This window comes from Crocodylus porosus, unplaced genomic scaffold (genome assembly GCF_001723895.1).
Source record: "Crocodylus porosus isolate Cpor-Errol unplaced genomic scaffold, CroPor_comp1, whole genome shotgun sequence".
Lineage (NCBI taxonomy): Eukaryota > Metazoa > Chordata > Crocodylia > Crocodylidae > Crocodylus > Crocodylus porosus.
This window is the reverse complement of record NW_017728911.1, coordinates 6,898,218-6,925,483: the sequence shown is the minus strand read 5'-3', so window position 1 is coordinate 6,925,483 and position 27,266 is coordinate 6,898,218. Positions and strand designations below refer to the sequence as shown.

The following is a 27,266-nucleotide window of genomic DNA, read 5'->3' as shown; positions in this document are numbered from 1 at the left end:
TGGGGGGAAGGGGGAAGGGGAGGGAGGGGGTTCGCGACGCTGAGAAAGAAAGGAGATAGATACATACAAACCCGTTACAATGGTCCACAATGGTGGAGGAAGTGGTTCAGAGGAAGTGCCTCAGTCCACGTAGAGTCTCATCAGGGGGGTCCTCTTCAGGTGGAGTGGGGTCATCCATGGTCGAAGAATCCTCTTGGAGTGAAGTGAAGGTCCATCTGGCACAGGGAGGAGGGAGGGCAGTTCAGGCGGTCCCCTCGGGGTCCGGTTCGGCAGCGGCTCATTTGGTGGGGTCGGAGTACTGGCAGTGGCCCATGATGTGTTCCACGTAGATGTCGCAGGACCAACAGATGGTGTCAGACACCATGAGGCAGCGTATCAGCTTGGCATAGTGGCGGGAGACATGGCAGGCACGCAGGACACTCTTGTTGCTGGGGTCCCAGGCTCCGAGTGTTCCCATGATGAGCGCGTTGACCGTCACGTCATAGCCGTGGCCCCTCAGGATGCTGGCCAATGGGGCGTACTTCTCCCACTTGCGAGCCCGGGCTTCGGTGAAGGCTTGGTGCCAGTTCTCAAAGGGGATGGTGACGTCCACAATCACAACCTTCTTGGCCTCTTCATTGGTGATGACTATGTCAGGTCGCATCTGGCTCTCACAGCCCGGGATGGTGCGGTTCACAGAAATCTCCCCTGCTGTGACCAGGATGGAGCTCACCAGGTGGTCCTGGACAGCATTGTGGAGGAGCTGCCAGGCTCTGGCGTGTGGCTTGCAGCTGCACAGCACGTGGGGGAGGGTCTCTGCTGCATAGCTGCACCATCGGCACCTCTTGTCCTGGTGGCCGAAGCGCACGGCCCCATTCAGAGGCAGGCAGTTGAGGTGGGCGCAGTGGAGGAAGCACCAGTCCACAAAGCATGTGACGCTCCCACTGGGCATGAAGTGGTTGCCAGCATCCCACTTCGAGGTGACATCAAAGACCTTGCCCTGGTTGGGTTTGGCCCTCAGGTCGCTGGCATACTTGTTTTGGATGGCGTCCTTGAGGAACCTCTCCAGGAAGGTCCTTGTGCAGGGCATCACGGTGATGCAGTCGGCGTGTGGGGCTGGTTGGAGGGAGACTCCCAGCTCCCGGTGCTCCTCGGTCCAGGTCCAGGCACAGCCGATGTGTTTCCTGAGGCGGTGCATGGCGTTGCAGCCTCAGCTCCACAGTGAGGCAAAGTCCCCGCCATCTCAGCTGAACTTGCCCTCCAGTAAGCTGCTGAGGAAGGTGGCCAAGTCTTGTCCGGTCAGCTGCCTTGCAATCCTCTTGCAGATGGTCTCCTCGAGGATGCTAGCAGCGATGATACTTACTGTCGTGTCTGGGCAGGTCAGGAGGTGGAAGGTGTGGGTGATGTGTGTGTGATGATATCACAGAGGTCTCCCACGCGGGGGATGTTGGTGCCTCCCTGCCAGTAGGGGATGTGCAGGACCTCGCTGCTGGGCTGTAGCAGCAGGTGCAGCCACTTCTTGAGCAGCTGCCGGATCTTGGTGTCCGCCTTCTTGAGGGGGGTTTTGGGGACCACCGAGCCTCTCAGGACGAACGCGACACGGGGGATGAGGAAGGTTTCACCGCATCTATCTTCTGCCAGGGGGCCAGCAGGGACGAGTCCAGCTTGTGAGCGTCCTGCATGATCTCGTTGATGGTCTCCTCTGGCATCTGTTTGCTGGCCAGTGGGCATCCCCAGGTGGCAGTAGGCCTCGCCATTGCACAGGTGCCTCATTGCCTGGCCCTGGATCGTGAGTATGGAGTCCAGGACGTGGCTTTTCTGCCTGCCATCGATGTTCAGGGAGGTGCACTCGGCAACGTCGAAGCGCAGGCCCATCCACCTGGCCGCCTCGGACGTCACATCCCGCATTTGCTGCAGCTGGGTGGCGTCAGGGGTGAGGAGGACAAGGTCGTTGGCATAGGCCAGGATGTTCAACTTCTGGCCGTACAGGTCGAGCCCGCCTGGGCCGCCCGCCATGGCTTAAAGGAGCGGTTCCATGGCCAGGTTGAAGATGATGGGGCTGTGGGGGCAGCCCTGCCTCGCCCCTGACTGGATAAGGATCTCCGCGGTCTCTCCGTCGGTGGCACGGACAGTCGTGGTACATCCGTGGTGGAGCTCTCGCACCAGGTCGATGATGCTTTCCGGTAAGCCCAGCTCATGGAGGGTGCCGAAGATGTGGCGGTGTACTACAGCATAAGAAAGTCTTGCTTCAAGTACAGTATGTTATATCTTTGCTTCTACACTAGGGGCAACTGGAGGCTTGACTCTCAAGAGGCTGCTATTAGAATAGTAGCCCTGTTTTTAAAGCAGTTTGCTGAAATTCTCAGCACTTTTTCTGCAAGAAATTCATTCATGTCAATTCCTAAACACCTGTTATCAGTCAAGGGCAACTCTTTTGGTGTTACTTCGTAAAGTCCTCCTTAAAGGAGAACTTTTCCCCTCCTTTTAGTCCATTTTAAGTGTTAAAATGGCATGCTTCATTTGGTGCTCTTTGCATCTGTTCCTGGGGCTTGATACTCATCCTGCAGAAACTTCCAAGCACGCAGAGCTCTTGACATCCAGGCAATGGACAGAAATTACACATAAACCGATATAATTGCTCAGAAATGAGCTCAAATCTGTAACACAACAAAAGTTCAGTGCACTTAAACTGCTTTCAAAATGGCCAAAACTGGTTTAAGATAAGCCAGGATGGATCCAATATCAGACTTAACTGATTTAAATTAAATTGGTGTATTGAGCTTCTCTCCCAGATCCCCTCCTGATTCAAGTTAACACACAGCCCCCAGCATCCCATGATGCTTTGCACCTCCCCTGAATCCCTCCCTCACAGGATGGGTAGACTATCCTTGGCCCATACTGTCTGCTCCAGCCAAGCAAGGAGGCATGCCCTGGCCTGTGCCACTGCAGGCATGTGGCTTCTGGTCTGGCCTGTGCAGGCAAGTGGCTGCATTTTCAGAATCAAAAGTCAATATCTGTTCACTTGCATGTTGGTTTAATCTATGCAGGTTAGACTAACCAGCAAAGATTGAATCGATTTATCCTCAGGTCTTTTGACTCTCTGTACTTAGCCCCAGAGCTTTCTGTTGTGTGATTACTAACCTAAAAAGGGTAGATCTTCTCAAAGACTAGAGTAAAGTGAGAATATCTTGTCTCCTCATTTCTTTATTCTGAATTTCCAGACTATGACCTTTTAATTTTTTTCTGCTCTATGTATGTCTCAAAGACACAGTAACCCTGTATAGACAACCCAAACTCTAATCTTTCTGGCATGGTAGTGAAACAGTCTTACCACTCACACAGTTTGTCTACACAAAGAAGTTAGTACACAGTAAACTATAATGTGGATGACCGTGCACTAACTCCCTTTGCTGCTCCCTAAAGGCTTGTCTAAACTGTGACTCTTGGGAAAGTTCATTTGAATTAAATGAATTCACTTAGAAGTGAAATAAATTAAATTGAATAAAGACTACTTTAATTCTGAATAAATCTTCACAGGGGTATTATTATGCAGTGTAGCTAATCTAGTTAAAAGTTGCACTTTTAGGTAATTTGGATTAACTTTCCTGAGTGTGTCCTTGTAGCCATAGCCAAAGCCAAAATTGGCAGTTTGACAGCCATATGCTTACTGAAGTATATTGTATGACACAGTTACATTCCTCTAACATATTTTCTTTATTTAGAACCACCATTGGTTACATTTTAGCCAGTTGGTCAATACTTTTATTAATGTAGTTCAGAGTTGCAATATTTTGCCAGTATATGTTTCCCACCTAACAGTTCCTCTTTGAGTGGTTTCATATGGGCTTTCAGCTGAGGGTTCATTTTGTTCTAATTCTACTCGGTTAGATTTATGTCGTGGAACATTAACAGGATCAATCTTTCTGCTACTAGTCTCACTGCAGCTTTTTGTTTCATAGACTTCAACTAAATTAGAGGGGAGCAGAGTCTTGACACAGTTATTACCTTGTTCTTCTACGGAAATAGTGGCCAGTGAATACTATATGAAGGTACCTAATTGAGGGATCTCTTCTGAAAAACAAGCCATTGATTTAGATGTCTATGTTTGGAAGTCTGAGTTTAAGCACAAGTCTTGGAAAACCTTGGTCTAAATAATTACTGATCTTCCAGGGCACAAATTTAAAAAAACCAAAGATATTTTAAATATTCTTTCAAGGACAAATGGATTGTTTTTAGTTGCACAGGGTTTAGTCTACATCTGCTTGTAAAGCCAATAGAACTTGTACAGTGAAAGCATGATAGTGAAAGCACTGACAGTGTAGGGTATTATATACTGAAGATCTGTTTCTGTAGCACTTCATGCACAGAACAGGTGCAGAACTGATCTGCCGTGTCATTTGGACGTTTCTCTTTTTCTGTAGAGTTTTAAATGGGGCTGATAACTTTTAATAGAGTTGTGATTCAGTCCATTCCAAGCAGTTCACTGGCCCAAAAGGGCACCATGCTAGTGGAGTTGGATGGAGGGCCTTCAAAGGAAGAAATCAGGCTGAGAGGAAAGGGGCATAAAAGCCCTTCCCTAAGAAATATTTCTGCTTTCTCTGGCACCAGCCTGGCACCCCGGTTCCTACACCAATTTCTTGCTTTATTTTTCAAAAGCTCCAATGCAATATACTACTACTTCTGTAGTGTACAGTAACCCTTCTGTGGTTGTGATTCAAATTCAAAGAGAGAAAACCGTGATGTGCCCTCTTCCTGGAGATTCTCAGTTAATGAACCTTTTAGGTGATCATTGCATAGGAGCAGTGAATGATATAGCTTATTTAAAATGAGCAAGTCAAGCCTTTGGATAAAAACTTCATTGCTGACCGGAGCTGTTTTGAGTGAGCATCCTAAAAGGGATAAAGGACCATAACATCTTGTCCCCTTTGTTACATTTCTGGTGTGTTTCCCACAGAATGCTTCTCTTTGTTGTTGTAAGTTGTGATGATATAAACTGTCATTCAGTATTAAAAAAGTACAAGTTACTGCCTGCTACTAAAATCATGCTTCATTATATTGTGTTAATTGCAGTTTCAAATGCATCCCAGTTTGCAGGAATTATTCACTGGATCAGCCTAGTCATCCTGTCTGTGTTCTTTTCAGAGGTATGTATAATGCAAAGGTTTGAACAACAACATGAAACAATTTATTTGGATATATGGCCCAGCACTGCTTCCACTGAAGTCAATGAGAGTTTTGATGCTGACTACAAATCAACATTTGCTGTAAAGTTCTTGTTTCTACTGACACTCCCTGTCTTCACTGGAGTTAAGTAGAACTGAACACAAAAATGAGAGAATGTTACCCTACAAAACAAAATAGGAAAGTTGGGAAAAAGAATAATTATATCTTTATCATCTCGAATGAAGAACAGGATAGTTCTGAATTTCTTACTTGAGAAAGACTCTTATTGGGCTCAGTGGGCACTTTGCTGAATGGATAAGAATCTAATCATATACTTTTACAATTTACTCAGGTAGTTCTCTGGTTTTCCTAGGTAGTTTCCTTTCATCTGTACTGTTGCTATGTAGAAAAAGTAATTACATGTAGTAAAATACTTTGTAAGAAAATGAACACATGGTGAATTTATATGCAAGTGTATATTCATAGCCTAATTAAATATGTTAATGGAGAAAGCTTATATTCATAATACAACAAAATGGCCAAATTGAAATAATTTGTTCCAGTATGCACATTTATTCCAAAAATACAGTATGTGTTGAAAAACAGGATTCCATCTCTCTGCTTGCACGGGGCATCATATTTCTTATCTAAGTGTTCCAGTGCCTCAGTTCTCTATTTCATGTTTTAGCCATGCTGTTTGCTCATGTTCTGCCTCCCTTGGCTGCCATTGACTAAAAATTAACATCTGGTCATTGGTTTCCTATTGTATTGCCAATAAAACTTCATTTATTTCTTGGTGATTCATGTACGGACATGCCAGCAGAACCAATACCAGTCTCTTATTCTCCATGAAGAAACTTACCTCTTCAGTCTTAGGAGATCACAGTGCAGTAGGGAGTGGATAACATTTGTCATACAGGCTTTTCTTAAAACAGTACAGACATTCTGCACATTTGTTCCAATTCTCCCACTTCAACATTATTTTCCCTTGGGCAGAGATGTCCAGAAATTTGTGCACACCCTTTCAGGGAATTGCCATTTCTATTTTGTATTCATGCTCCCTTTCCATATCACAGTCTTGGAGAGAGTGTGAAACTTCATCTTAACAACTTGATGGTAGAATCTTCCATTGGATGCAGCCAAAATAAAGGTGAGTAGTCAATATATGCAGTGATATGCTGTCCAAACGATATGCAGAGTTGTTGGTTGTAACCATGTTGGTCTAAGGACATAGGCAGGCAAGGTTCTTTGGGTAGATATGCTATATTTTATTAAACTAACTAAATAGTTGGAAAAACTTCTTTGCAAGCTTTCAGACACAAAAACCCTTCTTCAGGCAATGGGAGACTGCTGATGTTTTGAGTGCTCCAAGGCAGAAAAGAAGCTACACTAAACAATCAGCCTGTGAAGATGTGAATGAGTGGAAGTTTGGAAGACAAAGGGTAGAGATAGGGGGAGAGGAGGGAAAAGTGTGAAGGAATGAAAGGGGTCAGCTCGCTGTGCATTCACTCTGGGATGCAGTTGTTGTTTGGTTTCTCCTACATATTTTCCATCAGGGGATTTGGTGCACTGGATGAGAGATATTACATTTCTGAGGTGCAGGTGTGAGATCCAGGAATGGTGATAGTTCTGTTGCGGGGTAGAATTATTGTGGGACTGGTGGAGATGTGTTGGAAGGTTTTACATTTCTTGTCTTGCCATGGTCTGGATCCATTCGGTGTGGTTTGGGTCATAGGATGTTTGCTTTTGGTGATGAGGTTAGCAAGGTTCACCAACATTTCCTTTTTAAACACCATGATCAATATCCAGAATGGTAAAATACAAACCACCATATACAAGAAACATATGGACCAACATACATATATCCACACAAAACCAGCAATCTTCTAGACACACCAAAAAACCTGTAATTTATAGCCAAGCTCTCTGGTATGTATGACCAGAATGAAAGCACACTGAAAATCCACCAAAGACAAAAATATCCAATTACTTGTAGGTGCACACTTCTCACAAGACAGTCACTCCCTCTCCAGTTTCTCAGTTCTGATTCTTAAAGGGTATTTACAAAACAGTTTTTGTAGGCAAGCCTACAAACTTCACTTCACAAATCTACTGGATACAAAAAAATCATGGACTTTATCTTGGATTTATGACACATTACAACACACCAGGTAACCTGCCTGTTAGCTGACTCCATGCATTCCTTCACACTTTTCCCACTCTTCCCCTACCCTCCCTTTCCCCCCACATCTCTACCCTTTGCTTTTCAAACATCCACTCATTTGCATCTTCACAGACTGCTTCTTTACTTTCTTTTCTTTTCTACTGTGGAGAACTCAAAACATCACCAGTTTCCCATTGCCTGAAGAAGGGTGTTTGTGTCCGAAAATACCTTTTTCTAGCTAGTTGGTTGGTCTAATAAAGATATCACATCTACCCAAACAACCTTGCCTGCCTATGTCCAAAAAGATATATCTTGCTTCCTATTAACACACATAATTGTAAAAAAAACTCCTTGAAACTGTGCTGTTGAGATTGGGAGGGTAACCTGTTCTTCCTCATTGAACAGAAAATCAAATCACAGCCCTCTTTGTTTGCTTCAGTTTCCCCATTTCTGGATGAAGCCTCTGTAATAGGAGAATGATAGAAAACCAGCAACTCACCTGGTTGAGGAGTGAGTGGGGAAGTTTGCCACAAGCTGTGAGAAAAAGCAGTTCTAGAAGCAGGAAGGCAGCTCCCCAGGTATACCAAAGCTCATCTGACTAGCTCCAGCTGACTGGAGGGGTTGTCCTGGCAGCAGGGAAGCTGAGCGAGGCTGGAAATAAAAGCCAGCAGGCTGAACACTGCTGGGGAGGGGGAGAAAAAGCATGGAAGCTGCTGGACAAGTGTCATGCCAGAGTTGTCTCTCCCAGGGTCTGTAGTGAGAAGACTATGCATATGGTCTGTGGATTAAAAGGGTCCAGACAGAAAGAGATGACAGCAAAGCAGAATCCTGCAGCCCAGGATAGATCACGCTCTCCTGGGGTCTGAGAACTGAAGGGAAACCAGAGGTTGGTTCCACCTTCATTTGTTTACTTGAGGAGGAGATGTGTTTGTTGACCTGAAGATGAAAGGTTTGTTTATGTTCTCCGGGGTCAAAACCCGGGGGTATAATAAACAGACTGTTTTGAGGGACTCAACAACCCTTTGAGGATGGGCGTGTTAGCCTGTTTGTTTACTTATGTTCTTATCTCCTGTTCCATTATTGGAGTTAAACCAAGAAAAAGGGGGAAAGAGAGGCAAGGACTTAATTTATCCACATGAGGCAAGGAGCAAGGTGTAGGGGTGGAGGAGCCCTGCAGAAGAACCCTGTCAGCAAACCCATGACAGAGACCTGGTTACAGCCACATAGACAAAACCAGATGTAGCCTCTTATTTCCCAAAATTACAAATTGCGGCGTGCAAAGATTAATAGGAGACTATAAGCTGTGGCTGTCTGGTGTTCAGTGGATGCTGGCACAGGTACACTAGAATCACCTGCAGACAGTCTCAACTCCAGCTCCACTCAGCTCTGCATTCTCTGAAGCCAAAGGCAATGTCCAGTATCCAATATCCAAGATCATTGCCTATGTTCACATGGTTGGGGTTTTTTTGTGTGTATGGGGGGGTAATCATTTATTCAAGCCAATGCCACTGTGCCTATGTGACCAACACTGGTCTCTTTCTTCCTTTTTACCGAGACTATATGAGCCCCTTCAGTCCTTGTAGGTGTCAGTGCAATAACAGATGTTTAAACTGGGTCATGCTTATCTCCTAGAAAAAAAAATACAGAAATTCCTGTATTCTCCACATAGCCAAAGCTAACTGTGTCCATATTTGTATTCCTTTCTTCTTTCTGGATTTAGGAAAGTACAAGTATTGGGTTCGAATTTTCCCTTACTGCCTGTACTTCACATTGTTCTAATCCTATTGGCATCCACTTGGCCATTTACCTCTGTGTTTCAAAATGTGACTACTTTCATTCATCAGCTTGATTATTTTCATCAAAGAAAAGCTTCCTGCTTAGGATAAGAAGCATCCATGCAGAGAGCCTAAAGGGGCTTTGATGTCTACAATTCAGTTCATCAAACAAATCTCTGAAAAAGTCAAATCCTAGACTGTGTTAATGCTAGCAAAATCACACCTTGATGCTGACAGATGCTTTACCATTGTAACAGGAACAACCTGGAAGTGCTTTACAGTATACAAACCAAGAATCAATGTGTAGGGGATAAGTGAATTCTTGTCTTTGCTGCTGTTTTGCTGCAAGTTCAGCTTAACAGGGCAGCAACACATCTAGTTTTGTTGTGATCATTATCATCACACTAGATAAAAGTGTAGAATTTTCAGAATATTATAAAATGGTGCAAAATGTGGAAGCCCCAAAAATCACTGGATCTTGTATGCTCTTATAGTTTTATTTATTTATTTAAGAGCATTTTTTTTTTTCCTGTTCTTGAAATTCTGTTTGGTTTATTTTTGTTTATGGTTGATAGGGATGACATTTTCAGTAAAGCATTTACAGTAGTCCCTTGCTGCTCCCACCTGGCTGGGCAGAGAAAAAGTGTAACAGTTTCCCTGAAAAGCTAAGGTTTCGTTTGATTGTTCAAACCTTAACATATTTCTGCGGAATCTAATCAGTCATTTATAATGCTGTTTTCCCAAAAACAAACAAGGGCAGTAGTGCTCAATGGGAGTTTTCTTCAGAGCAAGTATCATATCCTGAAGTTCAGCGGTTTATATTGCACCTTTGTGTTTTCAATGAGTTTGGTTTTCAGTGCAGATAGATTTTTTTTTCCAAAAAAAATCCTTTTTTTTTATTAGTCTTCCATTATTTATAATAGCTGAAAGTATTTTGCTCCTATTTAAAATATTGACCCTCAAATAGAGGCCAAAGATGGAAAACTTTCAGCACAGAGCTAGAATGCTTTGGAAAATTGTAACTGATTAAAAGCTGGAGTATTATGAGGGAAAAATAGTTTGCATCTTTAACAATAGTGGGCACTATTAGCACCCACAATAACCTGTCATAAGTTAAATAGGAGCTGGTATGCTGCTTGATTGAAGTGTAGGGGACAAATGTGCCAGGAACTTATAGCTGTAAACAAAACTGCTGCCAGTGAAATGAAGTTGCAACTCCTACTGCATTTCCCTTCCATCTTTTCATCTGTAACTACAGATCTTAGTGAATGCATTGCACCATGTTAATTTTGCATCTTTCTACTGTTAGTCTTAATGACTTTCCAATATAGCAATTTATTTCTCTGGAGTGACATGCCTGTAACTTTTTGCATATGCTCAGATTAAATCTATTAATTGTGATTATTTTTGTTTATTAGCATCTGTTCACATATAATACTTTGACCATGCACCAAACATTACAAAGCATCAAGAAAGAAGAGATATAATGTCAGAAATATACTGGGGCAAAAAGCCAAGTTAACAGGTCAACAAGGTCAAGATTATGCCCTGAGTAGGCAAAATCAGTTCTGATGGTGCTTGTAACAAGGAATGAAGACAGGAAATGTAGCATTTAGGACTGTTAACGAATTGTGATTAATGTGCACAATTAAGGCATTAATTGGTTCTTGTGTTACTTTTTTTAATGCGTTAATTGCACGTGTGGCTTTGGAGCTCCGCTCTGTGACCATCACCACCGCCTCTGGCCAGCCCAGCAGCAGTGGTAGTGCAGAGGAACGCAGGGCATCCCGGACATGGGCTCTGAGCTGCTGGAACAGGAAGATGGGCGGGGGAGTGGGGGGAACAACACAGGCACACACACACACATACACACACACAGAGGAGCAGCCACAGCATGCACGTAGCCAGGAATGCAGCCTGGAGAATTGTAGAGCAGTGTCCAGCAGGTGAGTCTGTGGAGGGGAAGGGGTGGGGGGAGATGCGGGGAGTAGATTGAGGGCTCCACAGTGAATGAGTGAGGGAGAGGGGCAGGGGCTAAGGTGAATGGGGTCCTAGGACTGGGGCTGGTCGTGGGACAGATCCAGGGGAAGCGGGGGGCACAGCTCCTCACCACTGTGCATACTCCCAGGGGAGTCATGGGGGTTGTGCCCCCTGGATTTGTGTGCTGAGTGGAGGCAGGCTGCCCACTGTGGACTGGAGCTCTGTGCCATGGTGCCTTTCCCCCAGAAGCTGTGCAATGCCGTGTTGTGCCTCCTGCCACCAGGCAGGCAGGGGACACGTGGCCAGCATGTGGCTCCCATGGCAAAGGCAGCAGGGCGCAGAGCCCCAGTCTACAGTGAGTGGCCCACCTCCGCCCTGTGCACAAATCCTGGGGGCACATGCCCCACATGCCACCCCCAGGGGTGCATGCGGTAGCTGGGAACTGCCCTCTCCACAATCCTAGACAAGCTTCCTGCAGCTCCTCACATGACTTGCCCCAGCTCTAGGGCCCCATTCACCCCTGCCTCATTCCCTCCCTCACTGTGGGGACCTCAATCTGCACCCCCCACCCCTTCCCTCTCCCCCCCACTCTTCCCCTCCACAAACTTACCTGCTGGGAGCTGCTCGCCACGCTGCCAGGCTACATTTCTGTAGGGTTACCATATTTCATTTTAAGAAAGAGGACAACTGTGGTGGGGACTAATATGATTGTGGGACGGGCAGTAATATGCCCAGGCCCTGCCCCTGCCCCTCACTCGTAAGCCACAGTCACCACAGCCCTAATGCTGTCTCTCACTCCTCAACTACAGTACTCCTCATCCTACCAGGGCATGTGGAGACCTCCCCTCCCCAGGCTCCAAACCCCATACACACACCCACAGTCCCCTACACCTTCATAAATTTTCCCCTACACATACATACCCCATCCCCACCCCAACCATACAAAGTACCTGCATAATTTTGCATAGCTTTGAGTTTTTCTGTGTATAATTTTGATATTTTAGCTGTGCAATTAAAACCATTATTAATTGTGACTATTTTTTTAATCATGCAACTAATCGCAATCAAAATTTTTAATCATTTGACAGCCCTAGTAGTATTGGCTTTGGTTAAGTGGCCTGGACACTGCAGATATTTTAATAGCTTTACAGGATTGGCAGCAGAAAGCTAATTCATGCAGCCCTTACTCTATGTAAGTGCATGTGTTTTTTTTGGCTAAGATCAAGTGATGACTTGATCATTTACATGCCTTTACATTTTTTTTAATCATGGGAATGTTATTGACACAATTTGGTTCTTCAAATGAAAGGGGTTCTGGGGTGGACCCAGAGGGAGTGCAGTGGTACAGCTGCACTCCTCTTTTGGACTGGACCACACCATGGGAGCTTCTGGGTTAGTGACAGAAATTATACATAAACTGGTATAAGTGACTGGAAACAGGTCCTAATCTGTAACACAACAGAAGTTCAGTGCACATACACCACTTTCAAAATGGCTGAAATCAGTTTACAATAAACCTGGATGGATGTAGTATCTAACTTAACTGATTAGGTTAAATCATTTTTTTGAACTTCTGTCCCAGACCCCCTCCAGATTCAAGTTAACTCACAGTCCCCCAGCATCCCAGGATGCTTGGCACCTCCCCCATAAACCTCCTCACAGGGTAGGCAGGCTAGCCTTGGCCCAAGCTGTCTGCTCCAGCTGAGCCAAGAGGCATGCTCTGGCACCTCCTCCATGCCCTCCCCCCGCCAACTCCCCGGCTTCTGGCCTGGATCACTGCAGGCATGTGGCTGCATTTCTGGAATCAAAAGTGAATGTCTGTTTATTTGCTTATCAGTTCAATCTATGCATCTTTGACTAACCTGCAAAGATTGAATCAATTCAGCCTCAGGCTTTTTGACTTTCTCTGCTTAGCCCTAGGCACTTTTTTAATGTCCCTAAAATATATATGAATCCCCCCTTCCTTCCCCTCCATGCTTAAAGACCTGTCCCCTCCCTTCCCCATCCCAACTCTCCCAACTGCCCTGCTGCTTTTCCCACTTTCCCAGGGGCAGAGAAGCTTCAAAACTGCTCCTGCATGCTCCAGCCAGGCTGCACTGGGGTTGGACTGAGCAAGGAACAGTGATAGCAGCAGCAGGGGCAAGGTGGGGCTTGAGTTTTCCCACCCTGCCCAGTCCCCTGAGAGCAGGTGCAGAGAGGGGGAACCCTCTGCTCACTGCTGCTGCCACTGTCACTATCCTCAGCTGAGCCCAGCCCCTGAGCAGCCTTGCTGGAGTGGTCAGGAGTGGCTTGGAACTTCTCTTTCTCCCAGGACAGCAGGTGAGGGAGGAGATGTGCCTTTTAGCACAGGAAGGTGGGATTCTTACTGCTTTGGGTACTTTAAAAAAAAGCCCTTAGAAGCTTTGGTGGCATGGTCTACTCACACCAGTGGATGGGGTGAGGAAGCTGGGAACAAGGTGTGCAACCACTCTTGCAGCCCAGGTGGCTGCTCCTGCACCCCACTTTGCCAAATCCTGGATTTGCCCTGGAGGGGCCTTTAGTCATTAGTACTTTACTGAGTACTAAGTTAACAAAGTAATTAAGCACTATGCTAACTTAAAACAACTTTGTTGTTTCATTGAAATCAACAAGTCTGTTCATGTGAGGAATGCTGAGTTAGACCCTTTTTCTGCGACTGTGTGAAAAAAATAGGCACTGGAAAGGGAAGATATTCAACAGTTTTGGAGTTCTAGTAACTAAAGGGTATGTTAAGAAGTTAATTATGATTTTATTTTTGTAGGTTTAATTTTCTTGATGAGATATTTTTTACCTCATACATGTCCCTAGGATAACCTGTGAACAATTTATTAGAGTCTATTATAAGTTTTTGTGCTCCTTGCTTGTAACAACCCTTAGGAAGATTAAAATCTCTTAAGAAAGAGATGTATAGGGCACATCTACATATGCACTTTATTGCGCATTAGTCTATTTTAATGTGCATTAAAGCCTCATAAAAAACCTGTGCTCTTTAGCTAATGCACATTAAAATAAGTGAATGCATATTTTTCTAGTACCTCACAATGGAGGGTGTGTGTAGATGTGTTGCAGGGCTGCTGCTCCAACGCGCTGTTATTATATGAATAATAAGCACAATAATGAGCATGTAGATATGCCCATACAGTATAATCCTATTCAGTCCTCCAAGTCATTAATGAAGGTAGTGAACAGATATTGGCAGACTCCTAGGATCTCTGCATTACAAAGACGAAAGTTAATTCTTCAGGGTATCTGTATAAGCTAGAGATATGTCATCCTTAATGTAGCATCAAGAAAGAGGAGACATAATGTCAGAAAGACTTAAAAAGGACCCCTTTCTCCCATGTTCCCTCCTCCCCCTGTATTACAAGCAATATTTTTAACCTAAAAACAGTATCATTCTCCATTACCATTACCAAAACTTACCAAAATTTACCCTTCATCCTAACACTTTTTGTATCTTTACACTAGGACTGAATATGGCAGAGCAAGTCACTGAGTGTATTTAAATGCACACTTTACTGTGGAGCTGACTTATTAGCTCTGCAGTAAAGCATCACAGATGCCAGTATTAGGGCACATTAAATTAATTAACTACACTGTAAGATAGTACTGTGTGGGACAGTACTATCTTACAGCAGAATACTAAACATGCGTATAAATGGTGATAAGGGCTAGTTGGGGCACGAGGGTGCTAAAGTGAGGCTGCCTGCTGCCTAGTCCCTCACTTTTGCACCCTCATGCCCCAGCCAGCCCTTCCCCCGCTTGACACTACCATGTGGAGCCTGAGGCTGACTCTCCAGACCCTCTGCCAGCCCAGGGCTGTTCCACCCCAGTTCAGACTGCTGCAGTCTACAGCATATATGTAGACACTGCACCCAGGAGCAGCTGACTGGTGCAAACTGTGCTGGAGTTTATCACATTTCCTTAATGGCATGTACAAATGCACCCACTGAGTAGCATACTAACTATGCAAACAATAAAGTATTTTTTAAAAATTACTGAATGTACTGTGCAGTCAGCTGACAAGCGTGGCTAACTCACACAGATTGTGGGAATTCACACAGCTGGCTCAGCAAAGCTCTTGGCCAAGTTTCCCTCTGAAATTACACAGAAAATTTGCAGCATCATGCAACTGTTCACAAACCTCACTGCAGAGAACTAATTCTCTTTAGCTGACAACAGCATACCATAATCTTAAAGGAACATTGTTACCTTGGAAATTACATTTCTGCATGGAAATTATTTTCCTTTCATTTACATATAAGCATATGTAAAAGAAGTTATCAAAAATATTTCTTTTTTTCCCAAATTTTTATCTGTGCATTTGATGGCACTTTTGGTATAATCATTTAGTAAGTTTCTCTCTTGCTTTTAAAAAAATGCAAATGTAACTGTGCAAACTATGGCTTGAAACACTGTTGACTCTACCGGAGCTCAACCCAATGAACCTTATGGTAATCATGAGCCTTTTGGCTTTGGACTAATATGCATAGTCTGTACATAAGTAGGTACTTGTACACAAGTAGGTACTTGTGCATAAGTAGGTACAAAAGTGTTGCTTAAAAGTGTGTTTATGGAGTATCTGTACTAAAACTTGAAGCAATTTTAAAAAAAGGTAGAATGCATCAATTCTGGGTGACCTAAGTTTATGGGTACCCACAGTACAAAGTCAGTGTTTTCAAATTTGCTGTTCACTTCCCCTGCTAAGGAATAGCAGAGTCTGATATTAAGGAGGTACGGAAAAGCTGCAGGGGGAAAAAGTTTTGGAGACCTGGAGGCCACTTGATCCCCTGGATTTATATTTCCTACTGTAGCAATGGGAAGGGAAGAAATTCAAGGCAAGCCTCCAATAATTAGATTCTATTCCTGGAAAATTATAACACATGTATACATTTTCCAAATATAGAAGCTAATTATTGGGGGGTTGGCTTATATTCAGAGTTGCCTTATATTTAAGTAAATACGATAATTAAAAAATCTATCAAAAATTTGTTTTACAGAGTTTTTTCAACTAAAAAAATTCAAGTTAGCAATGGTCCTTTAATCCCCAAACTACAGCCATCTATGTTTAATGTTTGCCTTGATGTTTATACATTGCATTACAGCATTATATCTACAGTAAACATCCACCAGTGCTACATGTACTACAGTGACAGAAAATGCCTGGACACAGAGGCCTCATTTACACAAGGCACTTACTGCACAGTAGCTCATTAGTATTGTGCAGTAGTGTTGCAGGGCACAAACCATGGACGCTACTGTGTAGTAATGCTGGTTAATGTGCAGTCACTTAATACTTGGTTATGCAAGTACTAAATGACTACAGAGTAACAACTGCACAATATCTTATGTAGACGCAGCCAGAAAATAACAAGGCTTTGTTGTTTTTCCTTTTCCCTTACAAATACTAGTTTAAGTACAAATGATTTTATATCACATTGTTGCTCCTTGTGCTTAAACTATGAAGAAATATTTTTTACTTTCATCCATGTAGCGTGCACAAGATGCCTTGATCAATACTCCCCTTTGTTTTTCAGAGACCACCATAGATGGTGTTTTTAGTTGCACTGTAAAAGTAACATACATTAAATACATTTTTGTTGCCTAAGAAATAGACTTGTTTGAAAGAATATTAACAGTTCATTTTGACCCAATATTTATTTGTTGTGTTTATCTGATAGGATCAAAATCGTATATAAAAGTTTGTTTAGAGAAGCTCAGGCTAGTCTAGTTGGAAGTCTTTTTGGTAGGAATTCTGACAATACCCATGGAAGTGTTAGCACATGTTCTGCCTCTACAGAGGAACAGTAAAAGAGAGTACTGCTAGCTTGGAATCACAATACAGAGGCTTGGCTGATGTGTACTGAAAAAACTGCTGGTGTATCTTGGGACATATGCAGTATTAAAGATTCATGAGCTATACTACCTCCCCTTTTTCCTCACACACCCACAAAGCAGGAAATCAAATCAGCAAAAACCAAGATTCCTTATGCTTTTTTATTTAGTTAACATCTTAATGAATATGTTGATGAAAGGTGTCAGTTTGTAGCCTGGAACATAGAACAAGTAGCTGCCCATCTTCTTTATGTAGCATTCAGATGTACCTGTATTGTGTTCTGGAGGTAATGGACCTAGGATGAGAGCTATGATTAGTCAGCTTTCCTGCTTGCTTGTCCACTGGTCTCTCTCTTGATTGTCCACTTCTGTGGACATTGTACTACAGAAACTGAGGTCCACCAGTTCATTCCACAGGTCCCACTAAACTTCCACCAAATCTCTGCTTTAAGTCATTACCAACTTGTGTTGATTCATGTCAGCAGTCTAAGGTAGAAAGGTTTGTGTCTTGCTTCCAGTCCTATGAGCTACCCTTAATATGACAGTATCTCAACCCAGGCAGAACATTACAGGGAGGATAAAAAAAAAAACCAGTCACAGTACAGGGAAGAACTTTTTCTTGTCCCTAAATAGAGAACTTCATGTAAATCTTATGTAAACGATAGAGAATTATTCCCTTCTTTTTGCAGAAGGTATGTCTTACCGTTCCAGAGATAAAATGTTCTTTAGCATCCTCTGCCCAAGGAAAAGGAAATGAATTTCATAATTGATTTCTGACTGTGTGCTAAGTTCTGGCCATGGCTAGGGAGATGGTCAAGTGTTCATCTGTAGCCCTGTAAAGTGCCTCAGCACTTTGTAGTGTTACAAAAAATAGAACATGATGGGGGTGTTCAGATGTTTCATCTTCTGGCTGGAGAGTTACAAATGTTGCCTCAAAGGTGCGCTTTCCATCCAGGAGGCACCAGGGGGCTTCTCTTGTTGCCCCTGCCCCTGGAGGAGCCTGTCAGTGAGCTCCATTACTGACAGCATGCCCATGCTGTCAGAGGTCAGTAGCTTTTCCTAGCATTCCTGTGGTGGTGGCAGTGGCAGCTCTTCCCACTGCTGGCACCAGCACAGGACCAGGGTTTTTCCAGTTGTTCTCCCAGAGTCTGTGGCAGTGGCACAAGTTGTTTTTCCTAGTGTCCTTACAGCAGCAGTAGCAGCTCTCACAGCAGCAGCAGGAATGATTTCTGATGCCCACAGCAACAGAGGCACTGGCTCTTGCCAGTGCTCTTACTGCAGCGTGACAACAGGGTCCTGGCAGGCCTCCCTGCTCCTTCACTATGGCAAGCTGTCAGGGAGTCTTCTGCTCTCCCCCACCCCTTGGAGGAGAGTAGGGAGAACAGAGGACTGCGATGTTGGGCGTCCGAGGTACCCTGACAGAACTTTATGCCATTAGACAGATGTCCTACAAAATTTATTGATACAAACAAGTTCCTTTTTTAAAGTAGTGGATTTGCCTTCTTTTTTGCTCTACAGATGGTGTGCACATCTGTACACCAGCTTTTTCTAGCATTACAGTGGCATTTGTAGCATTTAAATGTAACTTATGTCTGTAGCCTCTATAGCTGCCCTCTAAATGTTTGTTGACTTCCTGTTTAACAGCTGCTGCCTATGCATAGTTAAAATGGGCAGAACTCATCCCTTCTGTGACTCAAGTGAAGTAGGGTTCAAGAGACTGAAACAGAAATATTTTCTTTTGAAATGCCTAATGACTGCCAGCTCTAGAATTTGCCTGGCTATTATGTTCTGAAACATGTTATGCAGATTCTTTATTAGAGCCTCAGCAGATGCTTACATAAGAACTAAACCCCCAGTTACATTTGTGTCTGCTGGTGTTTGCTTAGGGCTGCTACTTTCGGATTTGATGAGCACCTGCACTCCATTTGTCCTCAGCATTTGAACATACTCTCAGTATTCTTGTTCTTGTGTATCTCTGGTGAACACAGGATCGTTAGAAAAGCCATTTTTGAGATGGCACCTTAAAATGAAGTCCTTCCTCCCTATTGAAGAGCTGATCCCTTGCCCTCCAAGCAACCTCTGTAAACAGTCTTACTGGTTTGCTAAATTTTGAAAATGCTTTGAAATGAAAATGTACTTTGCATGTCTGTGATGATCAAAGCAGCAGCATTGGTCCCAGATGGTAGTTCAAGGTCTCCTCAAAGCCCTTCTCAAATGGAAGAAGCACAACTGAGCTCACTGTCGTGACTAGTGTTTCCCTTCTCAAACAGTTTTAGATGCCACATGCTGATCTACTTGCTTGTGTGATCACTGATAATGAAAATGTAGCTACCTTACTTATGAATAGTTCTATTCTGAAGAGTCGGGGTTTTGTTACATTACAGTGCTACTGCTGTTACAGCTTTTCCTACATAGCTATGTTATAAGAGCCCCCTAGTGGAGATAGGATGTAAGATGGAAAAAGGGGTTTTTTTCTATTGGCACAGTCACACCATTTCCGTGAATGACAACAAAGCTAACTGTAGATCTCTTCTGTCAGCATAGCTGTGTGCCACCTGGGGGGTTTTCCAGCATGCCAGTTTACAATGAGCAGTGATTGTTTCACACCCCCAACCATCATAGGTGTTTGAACAAACTTTGTAGCACATCATAGAATCATAGAAAATTCGGGTTGGAAGGGACCTCAGGAGGTCATCTAGTCCAGCCCCTGCTCAAAGGAGGACCATCCAAAACTAGATCAACTAGAATGAGAACAGTTTAGCTCCATCCTCTTTGGAACCACCCTTCAGGTAGTCGAAGGCTGCTATTAAATCCTCCCTCGGTCTTCTCTTCTCCAAACGAAATAAGCCCAGCTCCCTCATAAGTCATATGCCCCAGCACCCTAACCATTTTCACTGCACTCTGCTAGACTCTTTCCAAATTCTCTAAATCCTTTCTTTAGCAGGAGGGGGGTGCCAAAACTGGACACAGTATTTCAGATATGGCCCTACCCATGCAGAATAGATGGGAATAATCACTTCCCTCAATCTTCTGGCAGTGCTCCTACTAATACAGCTGGGTATGCCATTAGCCTTTTTTGCAACAAGGGTACATATTCATCTTATTGTCCACTGTAACCCCCAGGTCCTTTTCTAAAGAGCTGCTGCTTAGCCAGTCAGCCCCCAGCCTGTACTGGTGCTAATACAATTCGGTGGTTAGCTTATAGTTAGTATGTTCAGCGAATGATCACAGCATAAATCTGGAGTTGGTTTGTTTTTAATATATTCCTACTTGAAATAAAGAGGTGACTTTTTATATTCATCACAGCCATTTTTGTACTTTTCCCCTGCACAGTTCCTGGCATCTGCTCTACTTGCAGACCTGCCAACCTGTTTCAGATAAACAGTCACATTTTGGTGTTGTTTATCAGCTACATTCTAATCCTCATGCATGTAAAGTACATTTAAATGAGTTCTGCATTGCTACAGGCAGAATTGTGCCCTAATTTTGCAGTTTTATGAGAGTTAAATTACAGTATTTTAAAATATTGATCTTTTAAAAACAGAGTGAGAAAAAATGGGAAAAAAGTTGTTGGAGTTTTCATAGGAATTCACCATGGGTTCATTATCTGTTCACATTTTATCTTTTTCTCTAAAAAAATACTTTAATTGTTGCTGTTTGCTTAAAAGCTGAAGTGGATGCTTTTCTCTTGAACACTGACTCCCTGATGCTCTGATATTAGGAAATGTCCTCTTGCTCAGGAGAGAATGGCAGCACAGGAGTATGTAATAGAAAAGTGCTGTCTCTCTTCAAAGTATAAAAACACTAATACCTTCAGAATGGGGAGATGCTTCTTTTCTCAGAAGGAAACAGGCACTGGTGCTCTAAAGACTGCATAAAAGGGAAAATGACACTTCGAGCTGACACCAGTGCTGGATAAGGGATACACTTTTGATTTTTTTTTTTAATCTGAATCTCACAACTCTAGAAAATAAAGCATTGTAAAACTATGATAAAAGACATGAACATATGAAACTTGCTACAGGAAAAAGTGTTCTTTTGGTTAGCTGAATAATGATAGTGTTTAGAAGGAGTCACTGCAGTTTTTAATAGAGAAGTATAATTATTTTTATTAAAATCAACATCATTGTTTAGAAGAAATCGTAATGTTTAGACAAAGTTAAAAGATTCCAGGGTATCATTAAATAGAGTAAGGGGTTTTGACTTTCTTATTCAAAAGGATTTCTGAATACATATCATTGAAGTTATAATACAATTATTGTCTTTATTTTTTCTTAATTTCTCTTCTTAGACTATTTTGAGGATTGTGGTTCTTGGCATATGGGATTATATTGAAAACAAAATAGAGGTAAGTGAAAGTACCACGGTCAACACTGTTTGCATTATTTTTCAGCATGTCAAAGTAAGAATAATTATCTGTTCCTGCACTGGATTTGATACAGGAACAGATGCAGAGAGGTATGTTTCCATTAATATTTGCAGAGCCTTATACATGTTCCTCCCAACACAGTAAAATTAAAGATACAAATTAGTTTCTGCAGTGGATAGGGCCTTATCTGACTGATACAAGTTACAGCAGCATTTAAACAAATCTGTTTTCTTGCACAGCTATATTGTGGTTTTTTTCTGACTTGTGTGGACATGAGTTTATTTTTAATAACCATGCTAATTAGACTGTCAGCACTGCAACTATAACTGAGACTGGTTACCAATATGATTCAGAATTATGTGAACTGCAGCTAACTATGTTCTCATAACCAAGATTAATTAAAAATAGTTTGAAAATGTTTGTCAAAACAGTTTTCTGTTAAAAAATGCCATTTTGACTGAAACAAATGTTGTGAAATTGTATTAATTTTGATGAAATTTAAGTTTTGAACAAAGAGGAAAAAGTTTTGAACATGTCAAAATGTCCTATTTCTTGATTTTTAGAATAAAAAGGTTATTTTTCATTACAAAATTACTTGTTTAACATTTTTACTTCGTTTTGTACACAAAGGTTTAAAAGAATATAAAGGATTGAAATGTAATAAAACATCAAATATATTCTGTCAAGTAAAGTAAGATGATTTTTTGAATTTCAGAAAATATTGGCTTTTATCCTGAATGAGGATTATTTTTAAAATATGTATATCAGACCCTTTCATCCAACATAAATCTGTTTTTTGTCTAGTTCTGATTCGACCCCTAGGTCAAATCAGAGTCCAAGGATGCTGCCCATTTGTAGCAACACTTAGACATTGTATATAATGGTGTCCTTAGCCATATTGTTAACCCATCCTCAGACTTGATTATGTTTTGTTATGTAGGCAGAGCTTACAGACAGGTCCGCTTCCACCCAAACAATCTTCATTATAGTTCTGTAACAGACAATATTTTCTTGTCCATTCTTGTTGAAGAAAATATGTTAAGAACTTGTAAGCAATAACTGTCTCTAAAAACTGTATACTTGGATCGAAATCAGGAACAGATAGGGCCTTATATCTACCAAACAAAATGATTATTAAGAGCATATGCTGCAAAAGTACAGCAGTATTTAATATACATTTTAATTTAATTATAAGATTTGGCTACATTTTCCTACATTTCAGAAACCAAAGACGGTACAACAGAAAATGTTATCTCCATTCAGTTCCCATAGTTACATAAGAAGACTTCTTACATCTGACCTTCACACTGAGAAAAAAAAGCTTCCGTTCCCACAAGTGGATTTTTTTCCCCTTATATACATTATTCATAGTTTAGAAAAGTTTGCCTACTAATTACATTGAAAAGCTTGCAGAAAGCATAAAGAGGAAACAATTGGCAGCAATTTTACCTCATTTTTCATACAGTATTCCAGAGGCAGACAGAGAAATGCATGTGTTAAAGCATCATAGAACAAAACCCCAACCTAACCATAAATCCCAAAAACAAAAAAAAAGGAAGACTGCTCTGAAAGAAACAGAAATTAATAGGATTCCACTCATCCGTTCAGATAGCAATTTGAGTGCTTTAAAAGAGAGGGAAAGAGAGATTCTGTTTTTTAATTGCCTATAAAAAGCTGTATTTAGAGCCGTGCAAAATCTTGTATAACTAAACATAACTACTTTGTCTGGTTTACTAAGTCTTAGGTTTGACTATTCAAAATGAAGCTTATAGTATTAGTTGGAAGTAACATAGTACTTGGTGTTATCCAGGCCAAACACAGCTGTTTCAGCAGAATTCTGTTTTGTGTTTGAAGTGAAGTGGTCTGTTATAGCATCCTATCTGTGGTGACTGCTTGTTTCTTGCCCTGGCACTGAATTAACGCACATTTTTTGATGTGTGATATTATTAAAGGTAATATTGTTTCTGTCTGTACAAAGCATGAGTAAATGGGTCTTAATAGGGACTGGGAGCACTGTATTTTCCTAAGCTGTGGAAGACCAGCACTATTACATAATGACATCTTCTCTGTTGGCTATGATATTTAAAACCTGCTTCTTAAACAAATCTATCCATACCTTCATTTGCAACTGTCCTCCTTAACATAATCCAAGGCCACTAACGTTTCCTTATTCAGATCCTGCTTGAAGGTTCACCTTTGCTGTGACTCCTACAGGACGCTAGCCAGTTGGTAATGGAGTCCTTGATAATTGGAGTCGGTATATCTTTGACCTGCACATAACACCCACACAAGCTGAATAATCAGAATGTGTCCAAGTGCCATCACTCTTATTTATTTGCTGTTCCCTTTTACACCAACTCTTTCTCCCTGTCTGTTTTGTCCATTTAGAATGTGAGATATTTGTACAGGAACATTTCCTCTTTTGTGATTGTTCTGCACCAGGCATCTGGAAATAAGTAGCATTAATAATGCGCCTCCTGAATTGAAATAGCATTTGGGGCATCACCTCTTCATGGAGATTGTAACCAGTGGATCAGTATAGTTGCAGATTCCTCTGGCTGTATCTTCATGTCACCCCTGAAATTTTGAATGAAACCATTAAGGTTTCTGCCTTCCAGCAGAAAAGATGCATCTTCCCCATGGTCTTCACCCTATGTCCTCACCTTAACACAGAGAATAAATATTAACTTCATTTAAAACCCTTTAAGGTCACCAACAGGAGTGGTAGCTTTTGTGACCTTTGGAAAGGGTTTGGAAATACTCTTCATTAAAAATCTCTCTCTTTTCAGGTCTTTGACGGTGCTGTGATAATCTTATCCTTGGCTCCAATGGTGGCCTCCACAGTGGCCAATGGCTCAAGCAGTCCATGGGATGCCATCAGTCTCATTATCACTCTGCGGATTTGGAGAGTTAAGAGAATTATTGATGGTAAGTGATGATTAAATTGTGTCATGAGAATTTCCAGGATTGGTAGCCCTCATAACTGTTTGTAGAGAATAATTTTATTGTTCTCTTTCTTCTACATTTTAAAAGCAGTGAACAGGTATATTGCATTATGATCCCCATTGATGAGGCTGGGAATCAGTTTTTAGGATAAATACCCTGTTATGATTTTTTTGGTTTGTTATATGCCTTCTCCTGGCATACAGATATATGTGACTTGTTTTCCCTCCTGTCTTTTTTTCCCAAACACTCCTTCTTTGTAGTGTCAGATAAGCATCTTGAATATGACCCTTCTGCAACTGCTGTCTGTCCACTCTGGCATCTTCCATCTTTGATCCCTTTTGCTTTTGGTTTCTGCCTTTAGCATAACTCTGTGTCTGATGCTTTGTGCTTTCTCTGCATCTTGGAGGTTCCCCACTGAAGGTGCACTCCACAAACCTATGTGTGCTATTGAGTGTGATTTTTAGGCATGTTCCAGTGCTATTTAGCACCGGATTCTGGGACACACCTCCATTGGGGAGGCACCAGGAGAACATTCTGAAGAGGTGATACTGCAGAGAACAGGAGCAATGAATCTGGAAACAAGGAATCAAGGAAAGGAGATGTTAGAGGAGGTGGAGGGCAACTAGATCCATTATCAAAGTATAAGTTGCTTTGGTATAAACCTAAGGGATTTCATAATGCAAGTCACTTTCCTTCTGTGTGAGAAAAATTAGTATCAGGTTGGCACATCTGGCTTAGATCATGAGGGCTTCCAAAATGCAAGATGAGACCCAGTAGTTTAGTAAGGTGAAGTCAGAGTCTGATTCAGGTTCTAAAGAATAGCAAGGAATGCAGTAAATTTTGAGCAGTCTTGCCAAGCAATTTGAACTTGCCCTAGTTGTGACTTGAAGGAGATTTTTCTAGGCAGGTAGCATCCAACTCCTGTTGAAGTCAGTAGGAGTTGGTTCCATTCATACCTTTGAAAATCTCTCTCGTAGTCTATAATTTCCCTTTATATAGTTACTTTCTGCAGTTATATTTAAGAACCAAAATGGTCAAGGACTAAAATACCTCCCCTGGAAGCTGGTGCATACCTATAAAACATACAAAATTGGAGGGGATGAATGGGACACCACGCAGAGAACACTCCTGCCTGGCCACTGAGAAGAACTAATATTTGCTGGGATAGACATGCATTTGTGTAAAAGATCAGGCAAGTGTTGCAACAAATATTTCAACTAGCGACAGAGATCTCACTGTGTGCATCTACATGTGCATTTGCTCTGTGGTGGGTTTACTCTAGAGTAAAGTACTGTAGAGTAAACCCACTGTAAGCAGATGTCTACATGTGCAGGGATGCTGCAGCAGCTCATCTGCTCCTGGCAGCAGTCTGCTCCCACCCCCTCTGGCCCTGCACTGGCCCCCTGCAGTAGCCAGGGAGAGCTATAGGCTCCTCCTGGGTGGTAGACTAGGGGCAGGCAGGGAGCACAGGGCCAGAAGACAGCTGTCTCCTGACAGGGGCTGGGAGATTGCTCCCTGCTCTCAGGGGGCTGCCTGCTGCTGAGGCAGGCTCCACCACTGCAGCCCAGGAGGGGACAATCTCCCCCTGCCCCAGCAGAAGGGAGCTCCTGGCCCCGGCTCCCCAACTGGGGACACGGGACTTGGAAAGAGCTGCAGGAGAAAATCAAGTCCCAGCCCCCTACCCCAATCTACTGATGAGGCAGCTAGCAGCAAGGCCTTGTCTGGGCAGGCATTCCCACCCAGTCAGGGGCTTGCTGCTAAGTGCTCTACCAGCGGATCAGGGCAGGAGGCTAGGATTTGCCCACTCCCCTCCCCCCAGCTCTTTCCAAGCTTTACACTTCAATTGCCCTACTGGGGCATGAGGCTGGGACCTGCCCCCTGACCAGGACAGTTGCCAGCCCCCACTCCACCTTGCAAGGCAAGGGCTGGGAACAATCTTCCCACCTTTGCTCTGCGATCATGATTAGGGAGTGGGGGCTGGGAGCTGCCTACTGCCAGGGCATGGGGACATCCAGTGCCCCAGTAGCAGGCATGTCCCAGGGGCAGGGAGCAATCTTCCACCCCTTGCTGCCTAGCTGACCAGGAGCAAGTTTGCTCCCAGTCAGATGTCTACACAAGTGCTACTGTGCAGTTACTAATCTTGAGTAAATTTGCTATTTGCATTTACAGGTAGCAAATTTACTCATGATTAGAGCACGTTCCTGTGCAGTGAGCATCTGCATATGTAGATGTGGACACTTACTGCGCAGTACTTAACTCTTCTGCACAATAAAATGCGTCATATATTTCATAGATTTCATAGACATTAGGGCTAGAAGGGATCTTGCAAGATCATGGGGTCCAGTTCCCTGCCCAAGGAGCAGGAAGTAAGCTGGGGGTCAAATGATCCCAGCAAGATAGGCACCTAAGTGTTCCTTAAAAGTGTCCAGAGTAGGTGCTTGCACCACCTCTGCAGGGAGTCTATTCCAGGCCCTGGGGACTTGGTCTGTAAAGAAGTTTTTCCTTATGTCCAACCTAAAACATTCTTTCAGGATTTCGTGACCATTGGACCTTGTCTTCCCTAAGGGTGCCCTGGTGAACAGACGTTCTCCCAGTTCCTGATGCATACCCCTCATGTACTTATAGGCTGCCACCAAGTCACCCCTGAGCCTTCGCTTCTCCAGGTTGAAGAGTCCCATGCCTCTCGGCCTCTCCTCTTAAAGCCTGCTCTCTTGTCCTCTAATCATGTGCGTGGTTCTCCTCTGGACTCTTTCAAGCTTCTCCACATTCTTTCTAAATCATGTAGATGCACCCACTGTAGATCTGAGAATCTCTGATGCCCAAACGTGGAGGTCCTTATGTTTATGTAGGATAGATAACCTTTTCTAAAATAAAAGCTGTAGCTGAACCACAAGTGTTTGTGTTTAATGCAGGAATGACTGGGTGAAAATCTACATCCTTTTGTTCATAGGAGATTAGATTAAATCTAAAGATTTTCATAGTCTTAAAATCTAGGAAGATGTTCCATTGAATAAGTAAAAATATAGATAAATTTCCT

General features: G+C 42.8%; 1 protein-coding gene across 3 annotated transcripts in view; it reads left to right on the top strand.

The window, feature by feature from the left end:
* The window catches only part of TMEM266 (transmembrane protein 266), a 155,776-nt gene that overhangs the window by 90,116 nt on the left and 38,394 nt on the right, over nt 1–27,266 (top strand). For all 3 annotated transcript variants that reach the window (XM_019533362.1, XM_019533363.1, XM_019533364.1), the window contains exons 5-7: nt 5,050–5,123; nt 21,206–21,262; nt 24,073–24,211. In XM_019533362.1, coding sequence (XP_019388907.1) covers nt 5,050–5,123; nt 21,206–21,262; nt 24,073–24,211 — 270 coding nt within the window. The remainder of the gene's footprint in view (nt 1–5,049; nt 5,124–21,205; nt 21,263–24,072; nt 24,212–27,266) is intronic.